Source organism: Lampetra planeri, chromosome 11, assembly GCF_965212315.1.
Source record: "Lampetra planeri chromosome 11, kcLamPlan1.2.h2, whole genome shotgun sequence".
Lineage (NCBI taxonomy): Eukaryota > Metazoa > Chordata > Hyperoartia > Petromyzontiformes > Petromyzontidae > Lampetra > Lampetra planeri.
This window is the reverse complement of record NC_136117.1, coordinates 11,251,527-11,279,147: the sequence shown is the minus strand read 5'-3', so window position 1 is coordinate 11,279,147 and position 27,621 is coordinate 11,251,527. Positions and strand designations below refer to the sequence as shown.

At 45.6% G+C, this 27,621-nt stretch overlaps 1 protein-coding gene across 1 annotated transcript in view; it reads left to right on the top strand.

Moving 5' to 3' along the window:
- Nucleotides 1–27,621, top strand: part of LOC144721312 (cAMP-dependent protein kinase type II-alpha regulatory subunit-like) — a 45,523-nt gene that overhangs the window by 4,518 nt on the left and 13,384 nt on the right. The window contains exons 2-5 of the mRNA XM_078598840.1: nucleotides 14,006–14,041; nucleotides 21,296–21,348; nucleotides 25,502–25,585; nucleotides 26,648–26,754. Coding sequence (XP_078454966.1) covers nucleotides 14,006–14,041; nucleotides 21,296–21,348; nucleotides 25,502–25,585; nucleotides 26,648–26,754 — 280 coding nt within the window. The remainder of the gene's footprint in view (nucleotides 1–14,005; nucleotides 14,042–21,295; nucleotides 21,349–25,501; nucleotides 25,586–26,647; nucleotides 26,755–27,621) is intronic.

Genomic DNA, 27,621 nt, shown 5'->3' with positions numbered 1-27,621 from the left:
GCCACGGGAGTGCGACTGTGGCCATTCAACTCAAGCATAGAACCACTGAAATCTGTGCCCCTTCAACGGAGGTGTAATAGCAAAACGACACAAACACTCTCCCGAAGCCCTCTCGTGGCTAGCAGACATCAACGTTGGCATTTAGCCCCTGAACATGTTGCTGCCACCATACGCATGAATTACACATATGACGATAGGGTGGAGTGGTTGCACAGTGGTTTGTGCACTGAACTATGAAGCTGCCGACCTGAATTGTATTCCCGGTCACTGCCAGCATCGGTGGCAATGATTCCTAAACCAGTGACGAGCGCCTCCTTGATCAACCCGCATTGACCAGCGTGGTGAAGTATGGTTTTACACAAAGTCTACATATTCAGAGCTGGAGGGGGGTGGGGGGCTGTAAGATTTCTGAAGCTACCTACTTATTGCATACTTGACTCTGCTGATGATATCCAGAAGGTCGAATCCGGTCCAAAGTGTAATTGCTTGTTTAAACAAACGCTGCCGGATAATATTGGTCTGGAAAGGCAGTGGGCTGATGGACTTTAACATCATGCAGACACAGAAGGGAGCTCTGTTTAATACCTGCGTGTTATTTCTTCTTGCGCGGAATGTGTGGAAAGCACACACAAAGCCTACACACACACACGTATAAAGTAGCATTGTGCCACGGAGTGAGGTGGCAGTTAATGAATCTAGGCCAGAATCCAAACAGGTATTCCTTGTGTCCTGGAGGCAGGACGTGACCCATAAAACACTGCACACGGTTGATCCATGCACGATGCGCAGTGATGTTTGTACGTGCGCCGGCAGAAAGTGTCGAGTGTTTACGCAACGGCATGTCACCGGTGCAAAAACGAAATTCACGGTAGATTTTTTCTTCTTCTGTAATTTCGTTTTTCGCGTCGTCGCTGGCTGTACAAATCCGTTTAACGTGCTCTTCCGTTGAATTCGGCACGTGAGTGGCGTGCCTCCAGTACAGCCGCACGACAGGCAAACGATGGCCATTCTGCCGTGTGTGCTGAATGCCATCTGTTCATTCTGATTTCGTTTTCCAAGAGGTGGGAGTTGTCCTTTGAGTACAGTTTCCAATCATGTCACGTCCTCATCCCAAATGAGGGAAAACCCCCGCTCCACCTCTCTCGAGCTCTCTGCGCCTTAGATTTGATCTGCACACTGTTTCCTGTTCGACCGCATCTGGCAGACCCACACAATAAGCGTAGATTCTGGGCATCCATGTGAAGACGGGTCGGGTAAAGGGGGGAGGCTTTGAGCTACCTGGAGGTGGTAGGTCCAAAATTATATCAGAGATTTCCACAGTGGGTAATGGCTTATCGAATTGATAATCATACTTGGGTTTGATGTGGTTCCCATCTCCACTAGAGGGGAAAATATATCGGGATTTTAAACCTAAACTTCAACAAGGGCATGGAGTCGTTCAGAAAAGAGTGCAGCACAGAAGAAGAAGCGACAGCCCATTGAGCAAAGGTTGACTGGGAGCTTCAATATAATGCCTTGGTTGTATAGAAGAGAGAATAGTGAGGTGAGATGAGAGATGGATGCAGGGGGCGAGACCATGGACGATATTAAAGTTAGTAAGTGTGATCTTGACCTTTATCCAGATTTCTATTGAACAGCCGAGTGAACGGATTGAAGTATCGGCCTGATAGAGCCTCATTTATGCGTGCACGTGAACAATCTGGCAGTGCGATTTTGTATTGTCTAAAGCAGTGGTTGGCCAACCTGTAACAGACCAAGAGTCTAAAAGTACCCGTGAGTTCTGCAAAGAGCCAAATATATGTGCGTGTATACATATTGACAGTTTTCGGCACAGCACGGGAGACATTCAATATTCTTTGCTACTGTGGTAATTATCAGTCGTGCTGCGCTATGCCCCTTCGATAGAGCCGCATGTGGTGGATTAGAGAGACTCGCGCGGCTCGGGAGACGCCAGTTGGCCACCGCTGGTCTCAGGTTTGGAGAGGAGAGATTTGGGGAGGCAACAATGAAGTCGGGATGGGACGAATGCATCAATAAGGGCCTCAGTGGTGGCTGTGACGAGGAAATGGCGGATGAGGGAGATGTTACGCAGATGGAGGTGTGAAGCCCTGCAGAGTTGAGTTACACTGTGTGTGGGGAGGGAACGAGAGCTCTGGATCAATGCTCACTGAAAGGTTTCAAGCACTCTGGTTTCCATTGTGATGTCAGTGTTTAGGAGGTGCACGCTCCTCCATAATACAGGGGGGGTGGGTTAGATCACGTAAATATATAAATGTGTCGTTAAACCCGCCACCACCCGACACAGCCAATTAGTAAGGTTTGTCACGTAAACAGAACGTGGCCAATTCGTCACTAGTACAGCACACGGGTGTGTTGGAAAGCCAAGCCACAACATTTACAATATGAGTACGACGTTTCGCCAGTAATTACACCTAGCTTCATCAGGCGACAGACAGATTTGCACGCTCCTACTGGACTCTCTTTAGGGATCCAACTTTTTTTGTAATGAGTACAGAAAAGTGCCCGTGCATCGTTCTTCTATCCAGTCGGGCTGTAATTGTGCATTGAGTCATCGCGCTCACCATGAGAGCGTTGAATCATGTGTGTAAGAATCACGTGTTATTTTTCATTTGTTTACGTCGTCAGTAACGGGTTGAACGTGACTCCTGCAGCCACTAGAGGAGCTATATCGACCACAAAAAACGATTATTGCATTGAATTGCGACCCTGTATCATGACAATTGCGACCCATGACAATTCCTAGTATCGCGAGGGGAGCAAATTATTACAGATCGAGTACACAGCATGCTTATAAAAAAAAGTATTTTTTTTGTTCAAATAGTCTTTAACATTGTGCTTTGGAATAAATCCTCTTTTCAAACTTACAAAAAGAATCACCACAGTGTCGAATGAGGAAGACGGTTTTTGCACGGTAATATTATCACTTATAAGGCTTCAACTATATTTAAGCGCTTACAAAAACACCAGACACTCACTCCGCTATCTCGACTGGCACTGACATCTGATACCCAGTGTGAGTGCCTGCAAAGAGGAAACCTCATTCCAGGATCAATCGCGACTCATCTGCAACGTATACTGGCTTGGTCAATTGACGAAATCTATTTTAAATCTTATTGCCATCATCATCATCATCATAACCGTGGTTCATGTTATTTTTCGTGCGGTCATCATTATCACAAATGTCATTAAAATTTCAAATGCAGCCTTGAGAAAATTACACTGCACATGTTTTTTTTGTTTACCATCGTGCTCTGTGTATGTTAAACTTCTTTCACACCATACGTAGCCAACCGCGCTGATCGGAGGCGTTTCTGGGTTGTTCCCGCACGTCGCTAGGCACGAGTCAGCAATCATTTCCCAAAGAAGGTCCCGGCTCATGGAGCAAAACGTCAGGCGTCACACCAATCAATGCGCGGCACAAAGCGAGAACACACGGAGGGTCGCTTGAGCATCACGGGATGGCCAAATGTGCAAATTGAGAGTCTGCATTGGAATCGTGGGAATTATTTTTTTTACTTGCAGCCAGAAAAACTGGCCAGACGCCTCAGCGGCAGAGAGAGCGGCTCGCAATCGCAAGGTTGTGAGTTTGCAAGGTTGTGAGTTTGTGAGATTGTGAGTTTGCAAGGTTGTGAGTTTGTAAGGTTGTGAGTTTGTAAGGTTGTGGGTTCGTAAGGTTGTGAGTTTTCAAGGTTGTGAGTTCGTAAGGTTGTGAGGTCGTGAGGTTGTGAGGTTGCAAGGTTGTGAGTTTGCAAGGTTGTGAGTTTGCAAGGTTGTGAGGTCGTAAGGTTGTGAGTTCGAATTCTGGTTGGGGGGGTGGTTAATTCAGCCCATCATCCCTCCAGGGTTGGTAAAATAAGTACCACTTTGTGGTTATTCTATGGACAGGCTCGCCCATGCTCTGAAAATGTGGAATTTCCACCACGAGCCCTGGGATGTAAACAGGAGGTGAGCACTGCCCTCACGCTTCTCGTTAACTATTCGATTGTTTTTGACGTGTCATGAAAGTTCAGTATGCATCAGGATTTCTTTCCTCCAAGTCATAAAAAATATACATTTCACCATCGTGCAGTCCGGCACATATTGTCACACACGGAGAAGAGTGTTGCCATCACATGGCAGGGGCAGCAGCAAAGCATGTTCACTCTTATACAGAATGGAAGCTGAACTCACAACCTATTTGAGCAACATCGGTAACAATGTTTTTTTTAATATGAGCTCCCATATTGTATTCAACCAGTGGATGCCAGATGTCATTTCAATGCACCTCTGTGCCTGGGTCTGACATTTCCTCATCAAATACAATGCTTCCTTTCTGTTGCACGCCACTTGTGACCCACTTCTTTGGGCAAAGGCCTTTAACCATGCAGCGTCTGGCTCCCTACCACAGGGACTGGTAACCCAGTGATGATGACAAATAAAATAGAAAACGTATAAATTCAACACTGGCGGATGCTTCTATACGATTAGCACACTCCTGCATCCATCATATATCGTATCGTTCTAGATTTGAAGCTTTCGTGACTGCAAGGATTCATACTCCTCGGTTTTTTGGGTAAAGTCACGTAGGTTAAACAATCAATAAAATAAAATTTACTTTTTTCATTTATTTTATTTTATTGATTGTTTTACCTACGTGACTTTACCGAAAAAACCAAAGAGTATATCGTATCGTATTAATTAGTTTCGCTCCGATTTTATAATCCGCAACTTGAAAGCGCGTGTAATGCATTGTATTGGTCGTTTGATTTAATTGAAAGGGTAATTCAATTTTTCTTTCTGACATTCATTAAAATGTTTTCCTTTCGGAGAATACCTGTATTCTTATACTAATGTACATATGGCGTGCTTTATCACGGAGGCTATTTGACCATACCTCGCCATGCTGGTCAATGTGGGTTGTTGGTGATAGGCGCGAAGCACAGACGTGCCAGCATTGAAATACGGCACAACAACTGATTTTGTTGCACCACCACCTGCGTGCAACAACGTAGCCCTTGCAAGCAGCCTATACCACCTGTTATGCGGTCGCCCATCTCAGCACGATCCAGGCTCAACCCCTCACATTGGTGTTCCATTGCCCGATTAAACCACACGCATTCAGTTGCGAGTGTCACGCGGGAGTTGGTCAGCTGTGATTTACGGAAACACGTTCGCGTTTTCTCACACAGCACACGCGTGCGTTGCGCGCGCACACGGCCCGCGTGCACACCCTCGAATATACGCGGTCGAACGGCTTGAACTGGAGGCGCGCGCGCGAACGCAACCGGATCCGCATTAGACGGCTCGAAGCGCGCGCGGCGCCTCCCGTGCCAAGCGATGCGTTGGGTGCTCGGGGTGGGGGTGGGGGGGTCCATTCACGGTGGCGGCGCTGCGTCGGTGTCGATCCGCGCACTCGCACAACGACGATCACTGCGCTAGCAGAATTCGCACTGTGCCAAGGGTTGTTCAACAAGCGATATTTTTAGAGCCGATATAATTACGGCATTTGTGTGATTGGCTGTCATTTGAATGAGATGTGCAGAATGCGGCAAGTCTGAACTGAATATCTGCATAGCTTACCTCCCTACGAAAAAAAATGGTTTATTCCACGTGCGGATAATGAAATTGAAAATATGTACTTCATTTATACATACTATATGAATATGCTCGCCTCTGACCAAATCACCTGGAATGTGATCGATCCCATCAGATGTTGTAAGCGAAGCAAAGTTAGAGCTTTGCTCGTACTTGGATGGGTGATGACCATGCTCACGTTATGAGCTGTACAGCAAAGGATTTTGCGAAAATCCTGTGCTACCCCCCCCTACCGCCTTCACCACCACGCACTGAAGTATGGTTACATAATCCCAGCGACAGACACGGCGAGGGTAGGCCGTCGTTCAGCAGTGTAGATGAACAAAAGTGTCCTTACGATCTATATAAACATTGCAGGCATAGGGTTGCAAGGTCGTCAGGAAATGGCAGCGATGAGTGGCACCCCCTCGTATGCATTCTTGGTTTTCTCTAGGCACTGATCCCCCCCCCATGCCTCCGAACAGCACGGTTGGCTAAGTACGGTGCGAAAGAAGCTCAACGTACATACTTTAATGGTTCATAATAAAGGGTTTTTTTTGGGTTAGGCAGCGTGACTATAAACGTGCCGTTAAACCACCACCACGCGACGCATCCAATTAGTGAGGTCTGTCACGGAAACCAAACGTGCCACTTAGTTAATACTTGAGCACACTGGTGTGTTAGGTGATGGCGGGTTACACGATTCAACCCAATAAAACCTGTATTAATATAGATATTGGTCGCGAAAGTCTACGTGTCAAACAATAGTTAAAGTGGTGTTGGCTAAATAACTCCATTGGAATAACTCCATTATAGATAGCAATCATTGCCTCTCTACTCGCACACTAATTGACTTGTTTGCAGGCTAGATATTTAACACGTAGGCTTTTCACGACCAATATTATTCATAATCAACGTTTTTGGGTTTAGATCGCGTTATTTATAAATGTGTCGTAACCCTCCACCACCCGACACGGCCAATCAGTAATTTTTTTTTATGTTGTGGTTTCACGCTTCAACACACCGGTGGGCTAAAGCAGTGAACTATTTGTCTTTTGTCATCGTGACACTTTTTTACTGATTGGCCGTGTCGGGTGGTGGAGGGTTACGACACATTTATAAATAACGCGATCTAAACCCAAAAACGTTGATTATGAAGGCCAGGTATTGTCACATTGTGCACAAATGGACAGCTGCCACTGGGGGTGGCCTTTAAAATGTTGGAGATGGGATGTAATGTAGAGAGCATCTTTCAGTCATCTCAGTTAACCCATGCCACCTGGGCCTGTCCCGTGACCTCCTCTCAGGGAGTCTGAACGTGTACCGAGCTTGGCGTCAGCACTGGCCTTACAATCACCACCACTTAGTGGCAAATGGCGGCTATTGTTGTTGTTGTTGTACAGCGATCTCAAATGCCCCGACATAAAAGGTGCTATATTAAATGTTTTATTATTATTGCCAATGTACCAATGCAGGACCTTCTTAAAATGAGCATTGCGATCCAGTGAGGCTTTCATGGGTAAATAGTGGCCATTGTTATTATAAAATAAAATAAAAATGACCTCATGTATTCACATTCAGGACATTCAAAACCTTAGCCTTGGCCATCGGCAAATGCAGTCTGGCAATTCAGCAGTCCATCTTTTATGTGGATGTAAGCCAGCTGTTCGAGTATTTATAAATGTGTTTCTCCCACATCCTTCACTCGCTCGACTCCCTCGTGGGTATCTCGGAAAGGAGATTTGTATATACAGTTTTACTCACAAATATACACGCACCCACGCATACGCATTCGGTATAGCAACGCAATTGTGGGGATATCCTTTAGCATGGGAAACTGTGCATTCTCAACCACATCCTGTAAGCTAAAACCTACCCTTGCAAATATTTTGTTGAGAAGTGGACATGAAAAAATATGCACCGACTCATGCCTTATACTCTGTGGACCAACTGTTACTTGAAAGGATCTCAGAGGTAGCTCTGTAATATCCACTTCCGTGGGGCGTTCTCTAACACGGAAGCGTTGCACTGCTCAGCGACGACATCCTTTCAGATTCTTCATCACGTGACATGACACTGGTAGCACAATCGGGATAAAAGTTTGCAATAATTACAAACGTAAATCAATATACACAATAAAAAACTGTGGAAATAGTAGTATATATTATCCAGCCATATGTTATTTTAACGTACTACATGATTCGTAATTAACTTCTGGGGTTCAAAGTAAGCAGAGCGTTCAGCTGAATTGAATTACTGTATTTAGATTTAAAGCTTTCGTGACTGCAGGGATTCATCTTCTTGGTTCTTTCGGTAAAGTCACGTAGAAGGGAAATAATAAAATAATGAAAATGTAACATCGTAAAAATGTAACAGCGTCTGAATGACAGAAAGACAGCGTCTGAATGACCCTGTCTTTCCGACAGACCTGTTCTACACTTGAGGACGGCTGCTTGCGTTGTGGCCGAAACGTCGTGAGAATTGTATTTTATTACGTAAAATTTTCATTATTGAATTATTTCCCTTCTACGTGACTTTACCGAAGGAACCAAGAAGATGAATTACTGTATTCTTTTCTTTCCTGATCAAAACTCTTCCGACCACCGTGTCTCCTTGTATGCGCTTACTTAGATGGACACTAAGTACGGCACTTAATAATTAAATTCTCATCTATCTAAATCAGTTCAAGCCTCCCGTAAATTGCGTAAGCTGCGTGTGGCCACCCCCACTATGAATCCCTCCAATCTCCCTGCCGCTCACTTTGACTTGCTCCTCTCTTCCCTCCCCTCTCATCTCCTGATCACCCACACCTTGGCCCAGTCATTCCTGCTCCCCTCCTCTTCCTGCACTCCACCTTTCTTCCTGCTGCTCATCTTGAGCCATGCCCTCTTTGTCCATCTTGGGGACTTCCATTCCAGCATCTCTCTTTGACTCTACTCCCCTTGTATGCATGCATATTGAACTTGTCTCGCACCGTACGTAGCCAACCTAATTTTTTTTTATAACACTTACTTTTAATGCCCTTTGCTAATTCCCTGCTGGGATGTAGGCCTCACCATACCACGTCGCTCATGGGGGTTGTTTCACGAGACATACTTCACCACGCTGGTCGGTGCAGGTTGGTGACATTTGGGGGGAAACCCAGGACTGGTTTGGATATCACTCATCATTGCTGAAGGCCGCGTCCGGGAATGATATTTGGGTCGCCGGATTTTTGGTGAAGCGCATTGACCCGCTGCGCGGCCACTCCACCTGTTAATAACGCTTCTGCATGCGACGGTGAAATTGCACACTTTTAGAAAGTACAGCGAGGCCGCCGGCAGCATATAATTTTTGTATAAAGACGGGCGAGCAGTGTTGATTCTGTATCGGGCTGAGTTGCCGCTTTAAATATTGATGGCAAACAAATATTTAAAAGGACAAGCGGACGTTTCATCGTCTCGAAAATATCAGTTCCCTCGGCCGCCTCTCAGCCTTTGCTCCAGGCTAAAGCAAAACATGATATCATGGAAACATTTTTAATTCGAGAAGCGATCGCTGCTCGCACCCGATGTCACTCACCGTCACCGGGGCCGTCAAACCAAAACACCGCCTGCGGTGACATGCGGCGTCTCACCAACGCGGGCCAGAGCCGTGGCGAAAACGCTTTTTTTACCGTAACTCGGTTTTAAAAGGCGTCGTCTGCGTTCGTGAACAAAAAATGTTGGGTCATCCGTGCATGTACAGTACACGCGTGGCCCTGGGTGTAAACTCACTGCTGGAATGTGGGCCTCCCTCCATAAACGTGCAACGTGGAGCCAACATTGAGCCAACGTTGGCATGTGGTGGGAACCGTCGGACAAAAGGTGGCCCAACGTTCGTCGCTTGCTGGGTGTCCATGACGTGCATGGAGGTTGCGTGGTCATCCTTCGCCACGCGGCTCTGTGCGGGGGTTGATGAAGGCGGGGTGCAAAGAAGTTGAAATATCGCACAGGACAGCAATGGATTTTGCCACACTGAGTAGTGCATTTACAAGGCCCTTATGCTCTCCAGAAGCTCTGTGCGATGTAGAACTAACGTCGCACTACCTTTACAATGCCGTTATACTATTAACAGTAAGTCATCCTCTGGTTAGGCGAGCCACTGCCATGGAAATGTGGAATTTCCACCGTTAGCTCCGGGTTTATAAACATAGGTGAGCACCGACCCAGGACCCGCGTGAGCGCGAGATACATTTTGACGGTTACGTTTTGTAAATCTTCACGTCATCCATCATGTGACCTGGGGTGCAGTGAAGACATAGTGGTGTGAGATTGTACGTATGGACTTTGTCGCACCGTACATAGACAACCGTGCTAATGAGGGAAGGACATTAAACTGAATAGAAAACGCAGTTCTGAAGATGTGAGTTTTCACTTTAGATGTCAAAGTGCACAGCTCAAGTGGCTTTCATTCCCTGTCCGCGGCTTGCAACGGTGGCGAGTAATACCAGCACGGTGAAGTATAGTTAAATAATATTCTTAGTTTTTTTCGGTAAAGTCGCGTAGGTAAAAAAGAGAAAATAAATTAAATCACGACGTTTCGGAGGCAACACAAGCTTCCGTCTTCAATTTTGCTGTGACGGTTCCACCTGAAGACGGAGGCTTGTGTTGCCTCCGAAACGTCGTGGTTTAATTAATTTTCTTTTTTTACCTACGTGACTTTACCGAAAAAACCAAAGAGTATGGACCCTTGCAGTCACGAAAACTTCAAATCTAGAATTATAATTAAATAACCTCAATGTCCAAAAGCCGTCGGGAAGGCCTACATTCAGCAGTAGATCATCAAAGAGCTGTGCACATTGTTACTGTTCAATCATCGACAATGTACGTACGTTTTAACAATCCACGATGTGAATTAAATGCTTTTTTTTAATATTGTTGTCATTTGTACCTGTCCTGCAAGATTATAATCAGTAAATCTCGCCCACTCAGAAATCCAGTGGGGATGACCTTTATTTCCACGCACACAAAGTATAAACCGATAATAATAAAAAAAAACAAATCTGAAGGGGGAAATGATTCATAGTGTTTCTGTTCCTTAGCAACGAAGTCCTGTGCATTAAACAGCACCGGAGCCGGCCGACCTGCGTGGCTACGCACATGGCGTGTAACCCAGCAATGTGGAGGCGAGGGTTGGTTGGTTGGTTGGTCACGCAAAATGTTGCGAAACTCCCTTCCTGTGGGGTGTCGATCCGCCATGCCCTGGTTTGCCAGAAGGCCGAACAGCAAAAGTGCGCACTATGATCTGTGCACGTCTGTATGGGATACAGTGTTGCCCGCTCGCAGCTATGGGTTTTCTCGAGGTGCTCCTATTACCCCCGCCGTCTTGTATAAACACACACATTTTTTTTTGCTGACAACATCTTTATATATGAAGGACTGCAGAGGTTAGGAAAATGTTGGTGCCGGCTTACAGCCTGGCTGCTGCATTGCAGCTTTGTGGCTCGTCAACGATTGTGAGATGACATTTCCTTGAGCGAACGACACTGTGAATAAAAAAAAAACCTAAACATCATTGTTATATTAGTATGATAGACGTGCGACGCGGTATTTCAATTGAGTCACTGCAGAAAATGCGTATCGTTTTAAAAAACCGCTTACGGTAGAACGTGTAGCATTGGAACAACTATATATATATTTTTAAAACACGCAAGCGTTTACGCGAATATTACAAATCGGCAAAAATTGTCGCGTGGACAGATCTGCCAAAGTTTAAGTTGAGTAACGGGGCCGCTCTTTACGGCGCTGATTACAGCACGCCTCTGTTTTCAATTTGTTTGTGACTTGGTGTTGAATAAATCGTGCGTTCGCAACAAGGTTTTCGTTTAACCCAAAAAAAGAAAAAGCAGTGCCATTGACGATTGCTTCATGTTCGTCAGTGGTTAGCTTGTAAATAAATATGTTCACACTGTAAATGTTTTCCCCCTTCCCTCCGAATAAAGATTCCCACTGTTGAGCTCTTGACTTAAACGTGCTGCACACTGAGCGACGTGTATATCGTTTACTGCTTACATAAGATATATTGGGCATTCGTGAAAATTGAAACTAACCAGTTATAAAAAAAAAAGTGCTTAATATTCATAGCCACGTTGAATGTGACTCTGTGAGGAACTAGAAACTTGCAGACAAAACGGGGCACTGCGTAGATGGGTCCGAGTGGCCTTGATATGTTACACATTTTTATTCATGTTTCAGTGGTCATAGGATGGGGGAGGGAAGGGAGATGGACAATGATGCTCCCAGTTTGTTTGTAAATGACACGTAACTTCATCACTCCTTTTATTTGAAGTCAAAGTCCCATTACAAAATGAAATCACCAGCCAGTTTAGCAGTTCCATTTACAATGTATGTACTGTATCGTGAACTTCTTTCACACCTTACGCAGTGAACCGTGCTAATCGGAGGTGCGATATTTATCGATGATACATTGAAACGCGGGTTGGAGCAGTGTTGCGAATGTCCACGCACTGTGCTTTGAAGCTGATGATCCAAGTTCCACTCCCAGACGGGCAACATCAGTGGCGAGTGATAGCTGAACGAGTCCTGGCCTACTCCCTTCACAAACCTGTACTGACCAGAATGGTGAAGTTTGGTTACACAATCCCCATGATCGACACAGTGTCGGGAGACGTTCATCCAGCAGTGAATTATGTTGTGTAATTGTTACGCCATTGCTCGGGACGCAACGACGCACTGTTGTGGATAATATAGTGAAGAACTGTTAAAAGCACAAATGTGCTGCAATGACAAATCTGACACCTTGACCCAAGTTCAAATGGTTGATGTACATTGCAGCATCGCTGACTACAAGTAAGTGTCATATTCCAGACAAACCTGACCTGAGCCTCGCCTACACATCCACCACTCAGCAACGGGAATACAAATCAGCTTTTAACCCTTCCATGCATCGCGCTCTCTGTGATGTACTGTTACTGCATATCAAACATTTTCAACACATTTGGGGGTTGATGGTCTGTCACCGACGAAACCACATTGAAAACGGTCATATTAAACTTGGTTCACAGATTAATGTGGTTAAATTTCAGCTCCCACAATAAAAAAAATATCGGTTCGACTGTCACGTGACGAATGCTACTCCCTGTGGCAGAGCGAATGGGAATGTACCGCTCCCTACTGTGTGGAGCAGAGGTCACGTGAATGGTTCTCAGAGGTAGCTCTGTGACATCCTATTCTGTGCACCGCTCCTCTAACACAAATTATTGCATTGCTCTACGAGCGATCCAACCGGATTATCCGTCTCATGACGTCACACCGATAGCCTATTCAGGATAGAGTCGGTCTGAAAAATATGAAAACAATGGCAACACACAATGCAGTCGTGCCAGCAGAGCGTCACATCACAAAGCTGCAATGCTGTAAGTTCCCCGTTTAAATTTGGGGAGGGGCGTGGCACCTGAAGGGTAAACACAGCCAAGAACACGGAGCCTCCTTCGCACTGTTGCCCGTAACCCCCCCCCCTTCACGGCAGCGTACAAGCTGGAACGACTCACAGAGCCCGAGCAATGACGCCTCCTCACACGCTGCGCGCAACAGCGGCACCTCAACCAGAGGTCGCAAACGGGTTTTGATTCCCTACCCGTACCCGTACCCTACCCAAAATGAGTGACAAACGGTTACTCACCAGTGACTCACGGCCTACCCGTACCCGTACCCGGCCGCGCCAGAGTCGCAAACGGGTACCCGTACCCGTACCTGGCCGGGTACGGGTAGCCGGGTATCGGGTAGGGTACGGGTATCGGGTACCCGGTTGCGACCTCTGACCTCAACGCACAGCGGTTAGCGACCAGCGCTGCCGCCCTCTGCTCAACGCAGAGTGCCACATCGGCCCTTTGCAGAGGCAAAACCAGATGCGCCACACAACTGCGATGTGACAGCTGAGCCCTTTTCTGCGCTGATTGGGGTCCTTATCTCTGCCTGCTGGTGCGTGCGTTGGGAGTAGGGGGGGGCGCCTCCCCACCCACTCTCTCTTCAAAACCATCACTCCCGTGCAAGCTCATGCCACCGCACGGCCCGTGTGAACTCGCGATAACCCTGCACGTTCGTCCGCCTTGGGGAGAGCTCGCGGAAAAAAAAAATAAGAATGCGCGCATTCCACCGCCGGTTACGCGGGGGGGAAGATTTAATGTGTGTAAAAGGTGTCACGGCGCGTCGGGGCCGCGTATTTAACGCAACGACTTCCCTTTCTGCGAGCGGTTACGCGGATAAAGCCGCGGAAGGCGATCCGAATGGAAGCGGGCATAATTTAACGGGGATTTAGAATTCACATTTGTTTTCATAATGAATTCCAATGAATATCCCAAGGCTGCACGTGGCGTGCGGATATATGAATATTTTCCATTTGTCAGCGCCTTATCGCGATTAACGATGTTTCAAATCGTTTCCCTTTTCAGCTCCGGTGATCAGCAGATTCACAAGGAGAGCATCCGGTAAGAGCCCATTTCTATTCCCACCACCACCAACACCAACACGCAGCTGGGAGAGAGAACACGAACCGCGCGCGGGTGTTCCCGCGCAGAGGCACGACGAGAATTATGCCGGCATATATTGGTATTGACCGCTCGCCATTTCCTGCTTGCGATGACAGCTTTGGGAGGCCGATAACGCCCACCCAGCTGGGCCCATGGCTTTCCTGCCACTTACACAGGCAGGACCCTGCTGCACCGGTTATTAACACCGCATGCATATGGCTAGCATCCATATGAAATGCTATTTCAGTATTTTTGTTTATATAAAATTTACGGACCCTGCAATGTCTTGCTCACTACCACAGCTGGCGGAGCCCCCCCCCCACCCCCCACTCGAGGCAGATCTAGAGAGCCCCTCTATATGGAGGATATTTTTTTAGCTACTCTTGCGAGAGGTCATTTATACATTCACCTCTAATGTCCCCAAGACTCGACGATGAACTGGCAATTTACAATCCCCGATGAGAAAAGCAAACAGGGCCAGAAAATGTGACCCGGTTTGTTCCCTTTCAAAAAAATAAAAATAGAGTCAAGAGAGGATCAAAGTCAGAATCTGTATTTACCCTGAACAAATCCGATGAGTTACGAAGCTCTTTTGCACACATGTCAAGTTGTGGACGGGGGTCAGAGAAAGTCACAACAACAAACACGATTGAAACGGAGTGCGTCCCACGCCAGCCACCGTTGATCTGACTTTGGCGTGGCTGCTCCCTGCACAGCGGTGGTGGGGCTCTCATGGGGAGCCCCCCCCCCCCCCCTGTGCATTAAGGCTCTGCCAGGACTGACGCAGATAAATAATTCATCCTGGGAGGAAGCAGTAGGCTAATGAGCCGTCGTGTGGAGCAGTGGCATTTCAGCGGATCAATACAAAAACATTTCCACAGATGGCAAGACGATAAAGCTTCCTTATCATAACCTACTAATTAGACTCCGCGGGTGAAGGCTTCAGAGGGATTAAGCATGCAAAGTTCACGGATTATGATATTTTGTGGCGTGCTTACGTCAATAAATGTGATAAATGTTTTTTGAGCGACCACATTCTGATTTATCCAGGGCACCCGAAATCCTAAAGTTATATTTGACGTACAAACTCCACGTGCACATTGCACTGCATACTCTATTTATCGGGCAGATCTCACAACCTGGCAAGACCAGTTTTGATTCAATGGTAAAACACTCTTTGAAAGCACATGACAGAAACTCTTCATGAAGAGGGAATGCGTGACAGAGTACATAAATGAACCATCCTTCCGCCTGTCATTCCAGCCTATCCGACGAGAATTCTAACATTGCAGATATATCCTCTCAGCATCACTGTGTGACGTTTTATTTCTTTTGTAAATAAATCACCATATTTATTTTGCCTTAATAAAAATGTAATCTTATTGGCTACATATGCCCCCAATCTCCCCTCCTCCTCCTCCCCTCGTGTGGATGTTAATCTGCAGGAACTGTTTTAAAGACTATCATAATCATCAGACATGCTCTACACACACTGCTGGATGCCTTTGCCATCTCACACGGTCCCATGATACCACAATCCATCTTGCTCCTGCACATCCACTTATCTCCTCTTCTCCCTGCTGCTTGTCCTCTTTGGTGTGTTCCCTGATACGACTGCCATTCTGTCACCAGTCTCATCCATTGGCCATCATTCAGTCGAGAGATATGTTCTGACCAGGCCCACTAACGTTCTTGAACAATCCACAACGATTTGCGGTTGTTGCTCTTATCCACGTGTTCCTCAATCTGCCTCTCAGTCTAATTCCCAGAATGCATCTCTCCATATCTCTGCGCTACACTTTTCAGCGTTTGTTCCATGTCCTTTGTCAATATTCATGTTCCTGGGCCACGTTATAGCAAGTAATATTATGTTTTATTTTTTATTATTTTATTACTTCCCTTCTACGTGACTTTACCGAAAGAACCAAGAAGAAGAAGTAATATACCGTACACCTTTTACAATATTTTTTCCCTTCAGACGCATTGGGATATTGCTATTCATCATCAAGGCTATACGGTGCACATTTCATTTTTTTTTCTCTCCAAGGATTCCAAAACGACCACTGTGCAGGCCCTCAAATCAATCGTTTTCCGTACAGTATTCAGGCGACCATTGCCAGCGTTCTCCGCGAGTGACAATGCTGCACGGAATCCCCACTGCCTTGCTCTTTGCCTAAAATGGATAATTGTGAGGCAGGTAAAACAGAGATGGCACGTATATCCAAATAGGGGCACTGCGTCACGTAGTTTGACGATGAATATGAGTCGATCTTAATAAATAAATAAATCCCATTTCAAATGCGCACGTGACACTCGTGCACGTAAGATAATTGAGGCTACGTCTGATGAAGGCTTTATTAGAAAATCAGTACAAAGAAACACAGCGGTAATTTGTTTAAGATGGGAGGGGTGGGGGGGGCACTGTCCGAAAAGAGAGAAAAGATTTTGACAACAGCAGCAAATGCGATCTTCCAGAACAGGAGGGTACACTTTAACGAGCAATGGAGATAACCCGTAACGCTATCGCGTAAAGAGATCGGCAATTCACCAGCATTGATTCAAAGCAAGCCTGCCTCTGCTGATGAGACGTTGCGTGTCGAAACCGTTCCAGAGTTGAGGTTCCAATGGTGTAAATGCTTACCCCGAGCTCTCATACTCTGATGGTGCATTGTCTTTGAGTTGTGCGCCTTTTGGCGTCATCTGGTCCAACACCATGTGAGACTAGGCTCTAAGGAAAGCTGTCTCGGATGTGGACCAATCAACTTCAAGGACAGTGCATATATTATCAGAGTTAGGTTTTTTTTTGCATTATGGCTGCAGGTATTGTGGTCTATGCAAACATGACTCCTTGTAAAAAAGGTGTCAGTTTTGTTGCCAGATAGAAGGGTAAAGAACCAATTATCGTTCCAGAGTTGTTTACTTGTCTTGAAACAAGGTGCGGCTGACGGGTTACGTGAGAAATATTATTTTTTACGTGGAGACGGATATGCGAGCAGACATTCTCTGCTCATTTATTCTGTGGTGATCACAGATTACAATCCCAGTTGCATTCTTTAGCCCTCATTGTTTCACGGTGGCATGAATATTCTGCAGAAAGTCGCATTTGCAGTGGAATAGCGTGCACGCGTTATTTCAGTGTGTGCTATTCCAGTTGTTGGGGGTGGGTGGGTGGGGGTGTATTTCTCAAGCTGCAACAAGAAAGGGATGAGGAGTCTATCCTCAATTGGTCTAGACAACTATTGTTGCCCAAATTACAGCCTTTGGACAAGAGCGATGGTGTGCAACGATTGCGGGTTTTTCGCAATCGCTTATCTCTGATAATGGCGATGCCAACATGACCAAGTCACTTTGTGATCGTTCCCTTGCAGCATGCAGTTTCGTCATGCAAAACCATTAACGCGTAATTAAACGAATAATTTAATTACCTGACTGTAATCATTCCCGCGACGTTGCCATTGTTATCATCTTTCGATGAAAACGGGTGAACGTGAATTATAATTACGGTGCATGTACAATGAGCTGGTAATTCAACACTTGAGGGTAATATTCGGCACGCAGTGGCATGGCATTGAACACATCAGCCACACCAAGACAAATACGTTGGGAATATTTTATTTGGAGCCAGGAATGGCATTACAATTGTGTGTGCCCCCCCTCCCCCATTATATAATACCACTCAAACCCGTTTGACACTGATGACAATAATCAAATGAAGAATGACAAAGTAACAAATGGATAAACGAAAAAAAACGTACGGGAGATTTCGTACTCTTAGTTCTTTCGGTAAAGTCACGTAGGTAAAAAATGAAAAAAAAATAATAAAAAATAAAAATCACGACGTTTCGGAGGCAACACAAGTCTCCGTCATCAGGTGGGACCGTCACAGCCAGATTTGCTGCATAAAGTGAGGCAGGGATTCAAGATGCAAGCTCTTAAATACAAGTTAAGGGGGAGGAGAGGGGGGGGAGCTTTTTATTTTATTTTTTATTCATTTTAATTTCATTTTTTACCTACGTGACTTTACCAAAAGAACTAAGAGTATGAATCCTTGCAGTCACGAAAGCTTCAAATCGGGAGATTTCGTAATCATTGGGCACACGTCACGCTGCTGCTGTTACCAACCGACAGCTGGTTGGGTGCTCAGAAAGGTGTGCATGGGCAGTGCTTGCTTCGTTCAAATCAATCATAATTTCATATTGATAGGCGCCAGAGCAAATCGGTGTTCGATATAAATACTGAGCAAGGACGTGATTGCAGACCAAATGCAATGTTCAACAACAATACGGTATTGGCATTTTATATACACTACAGACAGAAGAGAATTTAAAGCAAACATTTCCCCACGTCATTTGAGTTATTAATCAGCTATCTGAAAAGAATGTCTTTAATTTATTCCCAAGATTATTAATTATCCGGTGCACTGATAATTATATTTTCTGTGTAAGCTGTTCAACAACTTTGGTGCCAAAATACGGCAGTGGCTCGCTCTCTCTGGCTCACTCGCCCCCTTTCTCTCTCTGGCTCACTCACCCGCCTGCTCTCTTTCTCACTCGCCCTCTCGATCTGGCTCACTCGCCCCCTCTCTCTCTCTCTGGCTCACTCACCCACCTGCTCTCTTTCTCACTCGCCCTCTCGATCTGGCTCACTCGCCCCCTCTCTCTCTCTCTGGCTCACTCACCCGCCTGCTCTCTTTCTCACTCTGGCTCACTCGCCCTCTCTCTCTCTCTGGCTCACTCGCCCCCTCTCTCTATCTGGCTCACTCACCCGCCTGCTCTCTTTCTCACTCGCCCTCTCGATCTGGCTCACTCGCCCCCTCTCTCTCTCTCTGGCTCACTCACCCGCCTGCTCTCTTTCTCACTCTGGCTCACTCGCCCTCTCTCTCTGGCTCACTCACCCGCCTGCTCTCTTTCTCACTCTGGCTCACTCGCCCTCTCTCTCTCTCTGGCTCACTCACATACCTGCTCTCTTTATCACTTTGGCTCACTCGCCCTCTCTGGCTCACTCGCCCCTCTCTCTCTGGCTCACTCGTCCGCTTTCTCTGGCTCACGATCCCACGCTCTCTCTCTCTGGCTCACTCATCCACTCTCTCTCTCGCTCTCTCTGGCTCACTCACCCTCTCTCTCTGGCTCACTCGCCCCTCTCTCTCTGGCTCACTCACCCTCTCTCTCTCTGGACAACCAGCGATCCTGCAGGATTCACCAAAGCCCCCCCGCGCCCCTCCCCGCAAACCCCAGGGCTGTGACGCCTTCGTTGCTAGGTGTTGCACAATGTTGTGCACAGCACGCTAATGGAATGTTGACAAGAAGAAAGTGGGGGGGGGGGGCGCGAGATGGGGCTGGGCTGGGTAGAGGGGGTAGGTGGGGGAGTGCGGATGCAGTGAAGAAGGGGGCCGTGGGGTAGACTGAGTCAGAACGGATGGAGAGAGGATGTTCGTCCACCTGCTGCTGTGAAGGTGTTTCTACTTGAGTGCTAATCCCTCGCTAATTAAGCTGTGCTATTGCCCCCACTGGCATTTAGCATTTACAAACTTTTTTTTTATTTCCTGCCTCGTTCACGATAATTATAGGCAAATATAAACCTGAGCTTTTTTTTATCTTCTGAGCACGCATATTCACGGCTTTTTTAGAAGGAGGTTCTAGTTCATGTACATCCGGTGTTTGTCCATCCACTGCTGAATGAGGGCCTCCCCCCCCGCCACCACCACACGTTGAGGGCTGGCCACCGTACCGGTCAGTGTGGATTTGGGGAATGCGTGGAGCACAGACACGGGAACATAGAGAGCACAGCACAACAATGGGTCCTCTTGCTCGTGGCTCTACAGCCTGCTGTGCATGATGGTCACCCATCTAAAGCAGTGTCCAGGCTCGCGATTTGCCTAGCTGCTAAGATCTGGTGAGATCGGGCACATTGGTCAAAGGCCAGCAGCAAGTAAGTAAATACAATGCAATTTATTTTTTACAATAAAATATATTGTTACATTTTATATAACATTTGGACGCATGAATTGATTTTAAGAAGCCATCATTACCGTTAATGTGAAAGTAACTACAGTATTTATGACCAATGCACGCACACACATTGTAAGTATAGGGTTCTTACAACTCCCAATCTAAATTGTTGCATCTTCCATCAATGGCAGTTATAGTGTACAAGATGAAATACCATACAGAAGACCTACCCTGACGAGTCTCAACGAGGATGAAACCAGTGCAGCAGCTGCCTTGGCTTACTTTTCTGCTGCCAAAACACACACAAAGATAACACAAGGCCGTGTGTCGCAGGATGTGTGCAAGAACGGCGATGATGTCATCTCAAGTTTAAAACCTAGATTCTGCTAGCCAAAACAAAGACCCGAGGTTGTAATTCGTGTGAGGCCACGCGGTGGTTTTATGCCAACATCGTCAATAACCCTCCGCCACCCGATAAGATTGTCGCGTCTAGAAAAGTTACTATCCGTACGTGCCAATGTACAGGGTGCTTCAAAAAAATGTGAACACTTCGGAGAATTTGCAACAGCACCGCAATAAATGTGCCTCCGGGCTCTGGAGACCACCTGGAGAAGAATCCAGGCACGTGTTGAGAATGATGGCGAACACGTGGAGACTCTTTGACTCTTTGCAGCTATTAACATACATTTGTTATCACGTGACAGTGTATTATTATTCGTTCTTTTTCCATTAAAAACGATAGTCCCATATAAGTGTTAACATTTTTTTGAAGCGCCCTCTACTGATCACAATTTTGACCAATATATTAAAAAAAAACTCTCCCTCACCCGTGGCGTTACACTTTTCACGAAATTCAACATTGACCCACGACGACGTTTCGCACAAACTGTTTCGAGCTTCGTCAGGTAATCAACTCCTGGACTCGAGTGACGTCGCCCTGACAAGCGAAGCGTTGCTTGCTAAATTTCGATTTAAAGCTTTCGTGACTGCAGGGATTCATCCTCTTGGTTCTTTCGGTAAAGTCACGTAGAAGGGCAGTAATAAAATAATACAAATAAAACATAATAAAATCATATAATATTACTTCCCTTCTACGTGACTTTACCAAAAGAACCAAGAAGGCGTTGCTTGCTATTATGCGTCGCTGCCGAAGACGTGTGCTTGCATACACAGTACCGTACACGGCGTGTTGTGAGGGTGGATCGAGCCCGTGGGATGTACCTGGCCCTCCTCCTCCTCATCACGGCGTCTCTCCTCCCCTCAGTGTGTGCGGAGGCCTACAATCCCGACGAAGAGGAGGAAGACACAGAAGCCAGAGTGAGTAACCAGTCACAACGGCTCACTCGAATAATAACGGTGATAACAAACGAAAAACATGAATTTGGATCTCCTACAAAGATCCCACATTTGGCTAAGAACATAACCGTCAACCCATATGGTTTACCCGTTTTCAATACGGGCAAAAAAAAACATTATTTGTTTTGTCTATTTGTTTATGTTTCTTCCTTGTGATGGGACTTTGTAGGATGAACGTTGTTGAGATTTATAAGGGCACGGGATGACCAATACGGTCTGAATTTGTCTGTAATAAGGTAGGACAGGTATGTGATGAATACCAATTTAATGTAGATTGTAGACTTTCCTCACTACCATTAAGAACGATACGTCGTGAGAATTTTTTTTATGTTTTATTTTTATTATTTTATTAATTCCCTTCTACGTGACTTTACCGAAAGATCCATGTAGACTTTCCTCACTACATTTCTGATTCCGAATACAGTGTAGTAATAGCTGTATATTTACACAGTGCTTTCCATGATGTGGTTTGCGTTCACAACGTCGCATTTCCGACGCACTGGGAACTGAGAGGTACGGTCGGATATGTGAGCGTCATTATCAAATGACAGTTGCGCCACGCACAAAATAGGCTCCCGGATACCAACTATGGCACAATATTTTCTTTAAGCATGGGGAAAATGCTTTACTCTGCTTTAGGAGCAAGCAAATGCACGTGAGAATAAGCATGAAAATATGACCTATGTGAAGAGGTCATATTTGTGAACATCTGTGGAAACTGACACTCGTGCAACAGCAGTGCACTGGGGGGTGTGGGGCAGTTATGTGGTCAGGGCGGATATGCGGCAGTGTGCGACATGGAACTGTTTGCTGTATGACACATGAGCCTTTTGCACCGACCATCACCTACCGATTGTTGCAGGCATGGTGCATTCACGCGACAGTGTAAGAATATTACCAAATCATTACACCGCTTCAAATCAACATTACACTGCCGGCCTTCACTATTAACAGCTTTTATTTCAGAAGCCTCGGTCGCTTAGTTGTTCTTTTGTCAAAGCCTTAAACACCCCATTATCCGCCTTCCTCCGTGCTCTTATATAAAATAAATAAAAATGACCCCGACAAAAATTGACTTCAATTCATCACTGTTTTAAAAACCACTAACTGCAGCGATGATGAATGCACTATACCCGCACACGGATGGTTGTACATATCGGTCAAATTGAAACGCACGTGGACAACCCCCGTGTTCACACCAACCACAATCGCGTGACGTCCATGCAAATGTGTCGATGCCGCGTGTGAAACGGTGACGCATGGAGGCCATCGATTGCCATCTCATGACCAGAGGCATCGCGTCACATCGCAGACCCCACGGGAGACGGCAGTGGATTGGTCACAGCAGATGCGAATGATGATGATACACGCATCAACGTGCGTGCATAGTAATTGTGGATTTTCAATTCGTATGTTGTATATACACTTAAGAGTTCTTCAATCGGTATCATTTTTGTTGGGGTATTTTCTATTTGACAATTTATAATTATTCAAATATATAAAGAGCCCTGACACAGTCATTCTCAGGGCAATGATGACAATACCGCAATGAAGAATGACAAAGTGCCACATGTATAAAAGGACAAGCATATGGGAAGATTCATGCTATATGGGCATATGCCAAACTGCTGCTAACAATAGAGGTTTTTGGGTTAGATCGTGTAAATATATAAATGTGTCGTTAAAACCCGCCACCACCCGACACAGCCAACTAGTAAGGTTTGTCACGTAAACAGAACGTGGCCAATTCGTCACTAGTACAGCACTAGTGTATAGTGTAGTGTATAGTGCAGTGTATAGTGTAGTGTAGTAGTGTATGGTATAGTGTAGTATACCAGAGGTGTGGACTCGAGTCATGTGACTTGGACTCGAGTCAGACTCGAGTCATGAATTTGATGACTTGCGACTCGACTTGGACTTGCATAACAATGACTTTGTCCCACCTATGAGATGTGGACTCGAGTCATGTGACTTGGACTCGAGTCAGACTCGAGTCATGAATTTGATGACTTGCGACTCGACTTGGACTTGCATAACAATGACTTTGTCCCACCTATGAGATGTGGACTCGAGTCATGTGACTTGGACTCGAGTCAGACTCGAGTCATGAATTTGATGACTTGCGACTCGACTTGGACTTGCATAACAATGACTTTGTCCCACCTATGAGATGTGGACTCGAGTCATGTGACTTGGACTCGAGTCAGACTCGAGTCATGAATTTGATGACTTGCGACTCGACTTGGACTTGCATAACAATGACTTTGTCCCACCTCTGTAGTATACTAGTACAGCACTAGTGTATAGTGTAGTGTATAGTGTAGTGTATAGTGTAGTGTATAGTGTAGTATACTAGTACAGCACTAGTGTATAGTGTAGTGTAGTAGTGTAGTGTATAGTGTAGTATACTAGTACAGCACTAGTGTATAGTGTAGTGTATAGTGTAGTGTATAGTGTAGTGTATAGTGTAGTATACTAGTACAGCACTAGTGTATAGTGTAGTGTAGTAGTGTAGTGTATAGTGTAGTATACTAGTACAGCACTAGTGTATAGTGTAGTGTATAGTGCAGTGTATAGTGTAGTGTTGTAGTGTAGTGTATAGTGTAGTATACTAGTACAGCACTAGTGTATAGTGTAGTGTATAGTGTAGTGTATAGTGTAGTGTATAGTGTAGTATACTAGTACAGCACTAGTGTATAGTGTAGTGTAGTAGTGTAGTGTATAGTGTAGTATACTAGTACAGCACTAGTGTATAGTGTAGTGTATAGTGCAGTGTATAGTGTAGTGTAGTAGTGTATGGTATAGTGTAGTATACTAGTACAGCACACGGGTGTGTTGGTGAGCCAAGCCACAACATTTATGAAGCTCGTTGTAATTACTGGCGAAACGTCGTACTCAGTTTGTAAATGTTGTTATATATTTACGCGATCTAACCCAAAAAACCTCTATTATGGATGATATTGGTTGCGAAAGCCTACCACGTGTTCAACCGCTGCTAACAAACCGAACGCTGGTTGGGTGCTCATTTCATATTTTTACCTCCCATGCAGCACATCTCAGGGACTGAGATGTTGCATAGAAACGTTGTGGGTTTAGTTTGTTGTCCTTCCCCCCGCACCTCCGATTAGCATGGTTAGCTACGAAAGACCTTCAACGTACAAACATGCAAGGTGCCAGAGCAAAAAGTGTTGTTCGATATTTCGATTTAAAGCTTTCGTGACTGCAGGGATTCATCTTCTTGGTTCTTTCGGTAAAGTCACGTAGAATGGAATATGTTTCATTTGTATTATTTTATTATTTCCATTCTACGTGACTTTACCGAAAGAACCAAGAAGATGTTGTTCGATATATAATTGCTTAACAAGTGCTTGTAGACCAAATACCATGTTCAACAACAATACAGTGTACACAATATGCCTTTCATTCAGTTGAAAAACATTTTTATCACTCCAGTCTTGCTCTTGCTCACAGAGAAGATGGAGCGATGAAATCAGCGCCTGTGCGGGAGCTGGATCAGGGGTCGACAACCTGCCGCTCCGGGGATGCACGTGGCTCTTTAAGGACCGCTTCGTGACTCTTATTCATTGAGGACCAGCGTCTCTTATTCACCGCGTGAATTGTGGCTCTCGAAAGATTTAGGTTTTTTTTTTTTTACCGAATTCAAATAGAATAGCTCTTCTTGATCTTTTGCTTGGCTACCCCTGAGCGAGATGGATTGTCACATCGCGGCACTATGAGAGGTTGTTGCCAGCTTTGGGGGCAGGGTCTTCATACAGCAGTGGTTGATCATTCATGAATGGTGATGATGGTGATTATTATGACTATATGTTGCATGTAGCGGATTCACATCCCCCGCCCCACGCCTCTTCTGCAGCCACTTGAGGAGTTACCATTCACCACAATGCTCAAAAGAGGAAACATTTCTTTAAACTTCAAACCTGACTTGTGACTACTCGTGCAATCGTGCTCACACATGTGACCGAATGAATGAAACAGCCACTTTTATGGCTTAATGCATCGCAGATAGTTCTCAGTGTGTAAGTTTGCAGCTTCATGAGCAGTGTGTACTGCAGCGTGTGTTGACTGGAGATAAGGAGAATGTTTATCTCTGCAGGTCATTCATCCCAAGACAGACGAGCAGCGCAACAGGCTGCAGGAGGCCTGCAAGCACATCCTAATCTTTAAAAACCTCGACCAGGTAAGACATTGCATAACTGCACACAGCACCGATGTCAACAATTACGTCAACAAACAATCTGATAACCCCGCACCGATTACTGTAAAACATCATCACAATTACCGTACACGTTTATATTTACGTAGAAATAAACATGTGTGGCTTGTGGCCAAATCGCCCAGAATGCGTTCGATCTCGTCATATCTCGGAGGTGAAGCAGATATGAGCCTGGACAGTTTTTGGATGGCCAGCCACCTAATGTAACAGATGTTACAGGCTGCAGCAGCGCTACATCGTGGGGTAGTGCAGAGAAATGCATTGTTGTACTGTACTTCTGTTGTGCTCTTCGACAACCCGCACTGACCAGCGTCGTGGAGTTCAAATAACCTCTCCCCCCCCTCCACCAAACGATCTCCACGGAGCGGGGCGGCCATCATCCAGTAGTGGAATGACAAAGGACCGTTACGTGTGCAAGTGCAAACACGTACAAAAAAATGCACATGTCGTTAAGATGTTGACCGGTGGCTAGCAGCTGCGTCGGTGCACGTTGTGTTTAATTTACAAAAGGAGAGAGAGAGAACACGGGCGAGGTTCATCACATAGTGCCGAGTTGTTTACGGAAACTGTGTCAAAACACTGTCAACACAAGTGGTAATGTCTACGAACAGGGAGCGCATTCATTTTAAACCGTATCTCCCACAAATCTGAAACGGCGTTTTAAGTGCTACGGGCCGAGATAAAAAAAAAATTAACGAAACTTTGTTTTACCAGGTAAGGCCCACTGAGATATATATTTCTTTTTCAGAAGCGACCTGGCCACAAATGATAGCTCAACGAAGTGGCTTATCACGTGGAAATGTATCGCAGCCAAACACTCTAAACGCATGTTTCTAACGTGGAGGGAAAAACCGGAGGACCTGGAGAAAAATCCACGCGACCACAGGGAGAACATGCACACTTCAAATATCCAGGCGTCAGGATCAAACCCACGAACTCCTGCATACCTGTCGAGGGAGTTAACATCTCCCCACCGTAGCGCCAAAAATACTAATATGTCCCTCCCCCCCCCCCCATCTACTTCAGGAGCAGATGTCACAGGTTCTGGACGCGATGTTTGAAAAGACGGTGGAGACTGGGGAGCACGTCATTGACCAGGGAGCTGATGGAGACAACTTCTACGTCATTGAGAGGTGCAGCAGGATGGTAGCGATGAACATTTGAGCACTTTCCAACTGAGGTTGAAAGAGTTGATACATTAGCTGTGTCTGTGCGTGAACGGGGGGGGGGGGGGGCGGGGGGGGTCGCAATAGCTGCCGCAAAAGTTCAACATACATACAAAGAGAGAGTCCAATAAATGTGTGTTGCTACAAGAGACTTGCCCTGCAAGTGAATAACTGGACAAATTGATGAAAGAGCTGTCCAAAACTTGCAAAAAGCAGAATGTAACCGCACTGTTAAGAAAATTTAAACAAATGTTGCCATCTTGCATAAGGACCTTCCTTTATTTGCAAAAATATATTTCTATTTTGAGTCAACTGCCCTGCAATTTGATGAACTGTCACAATTCAGAATCACGAAATTTGTTTTAATTTTTTAAGTGTAGAGATTATAGTAGCCACAACTGGCTGCAGAGGCCACATGAACCTGTGACATACAACATATATAAATAGAAAAAACAGTGATTCTAACACATGCAATTGAATGCATGTGTCTTGAGCGTAGGAATCAATATTAACCAATACTTTAAATAGTTTCGATTTAAAGCTTCCGTGACTGCAGGGATTCATCTTCTTGGTTCTTTTGGTAAAGTCACGTAGAATGGAAATAAGAAAATAATAAAAATAAAGAAGAAGACGCTGTCTTCTCGACAGACCTGTTCTTCACCTGAGGACGGCTGGTTGCGCTGTGGCCGAAACGTCGTGAGAATTATTTTATGTTTTATTATTATTATTTTATTATTTCCATTCTACGTGACTTTACCGAAAGAACCAAGAACTTGAAATAGTTGTTTCACCTCTACATTATCCGAGCCTTTGCGAACGTAAGAGTAGAGTGAC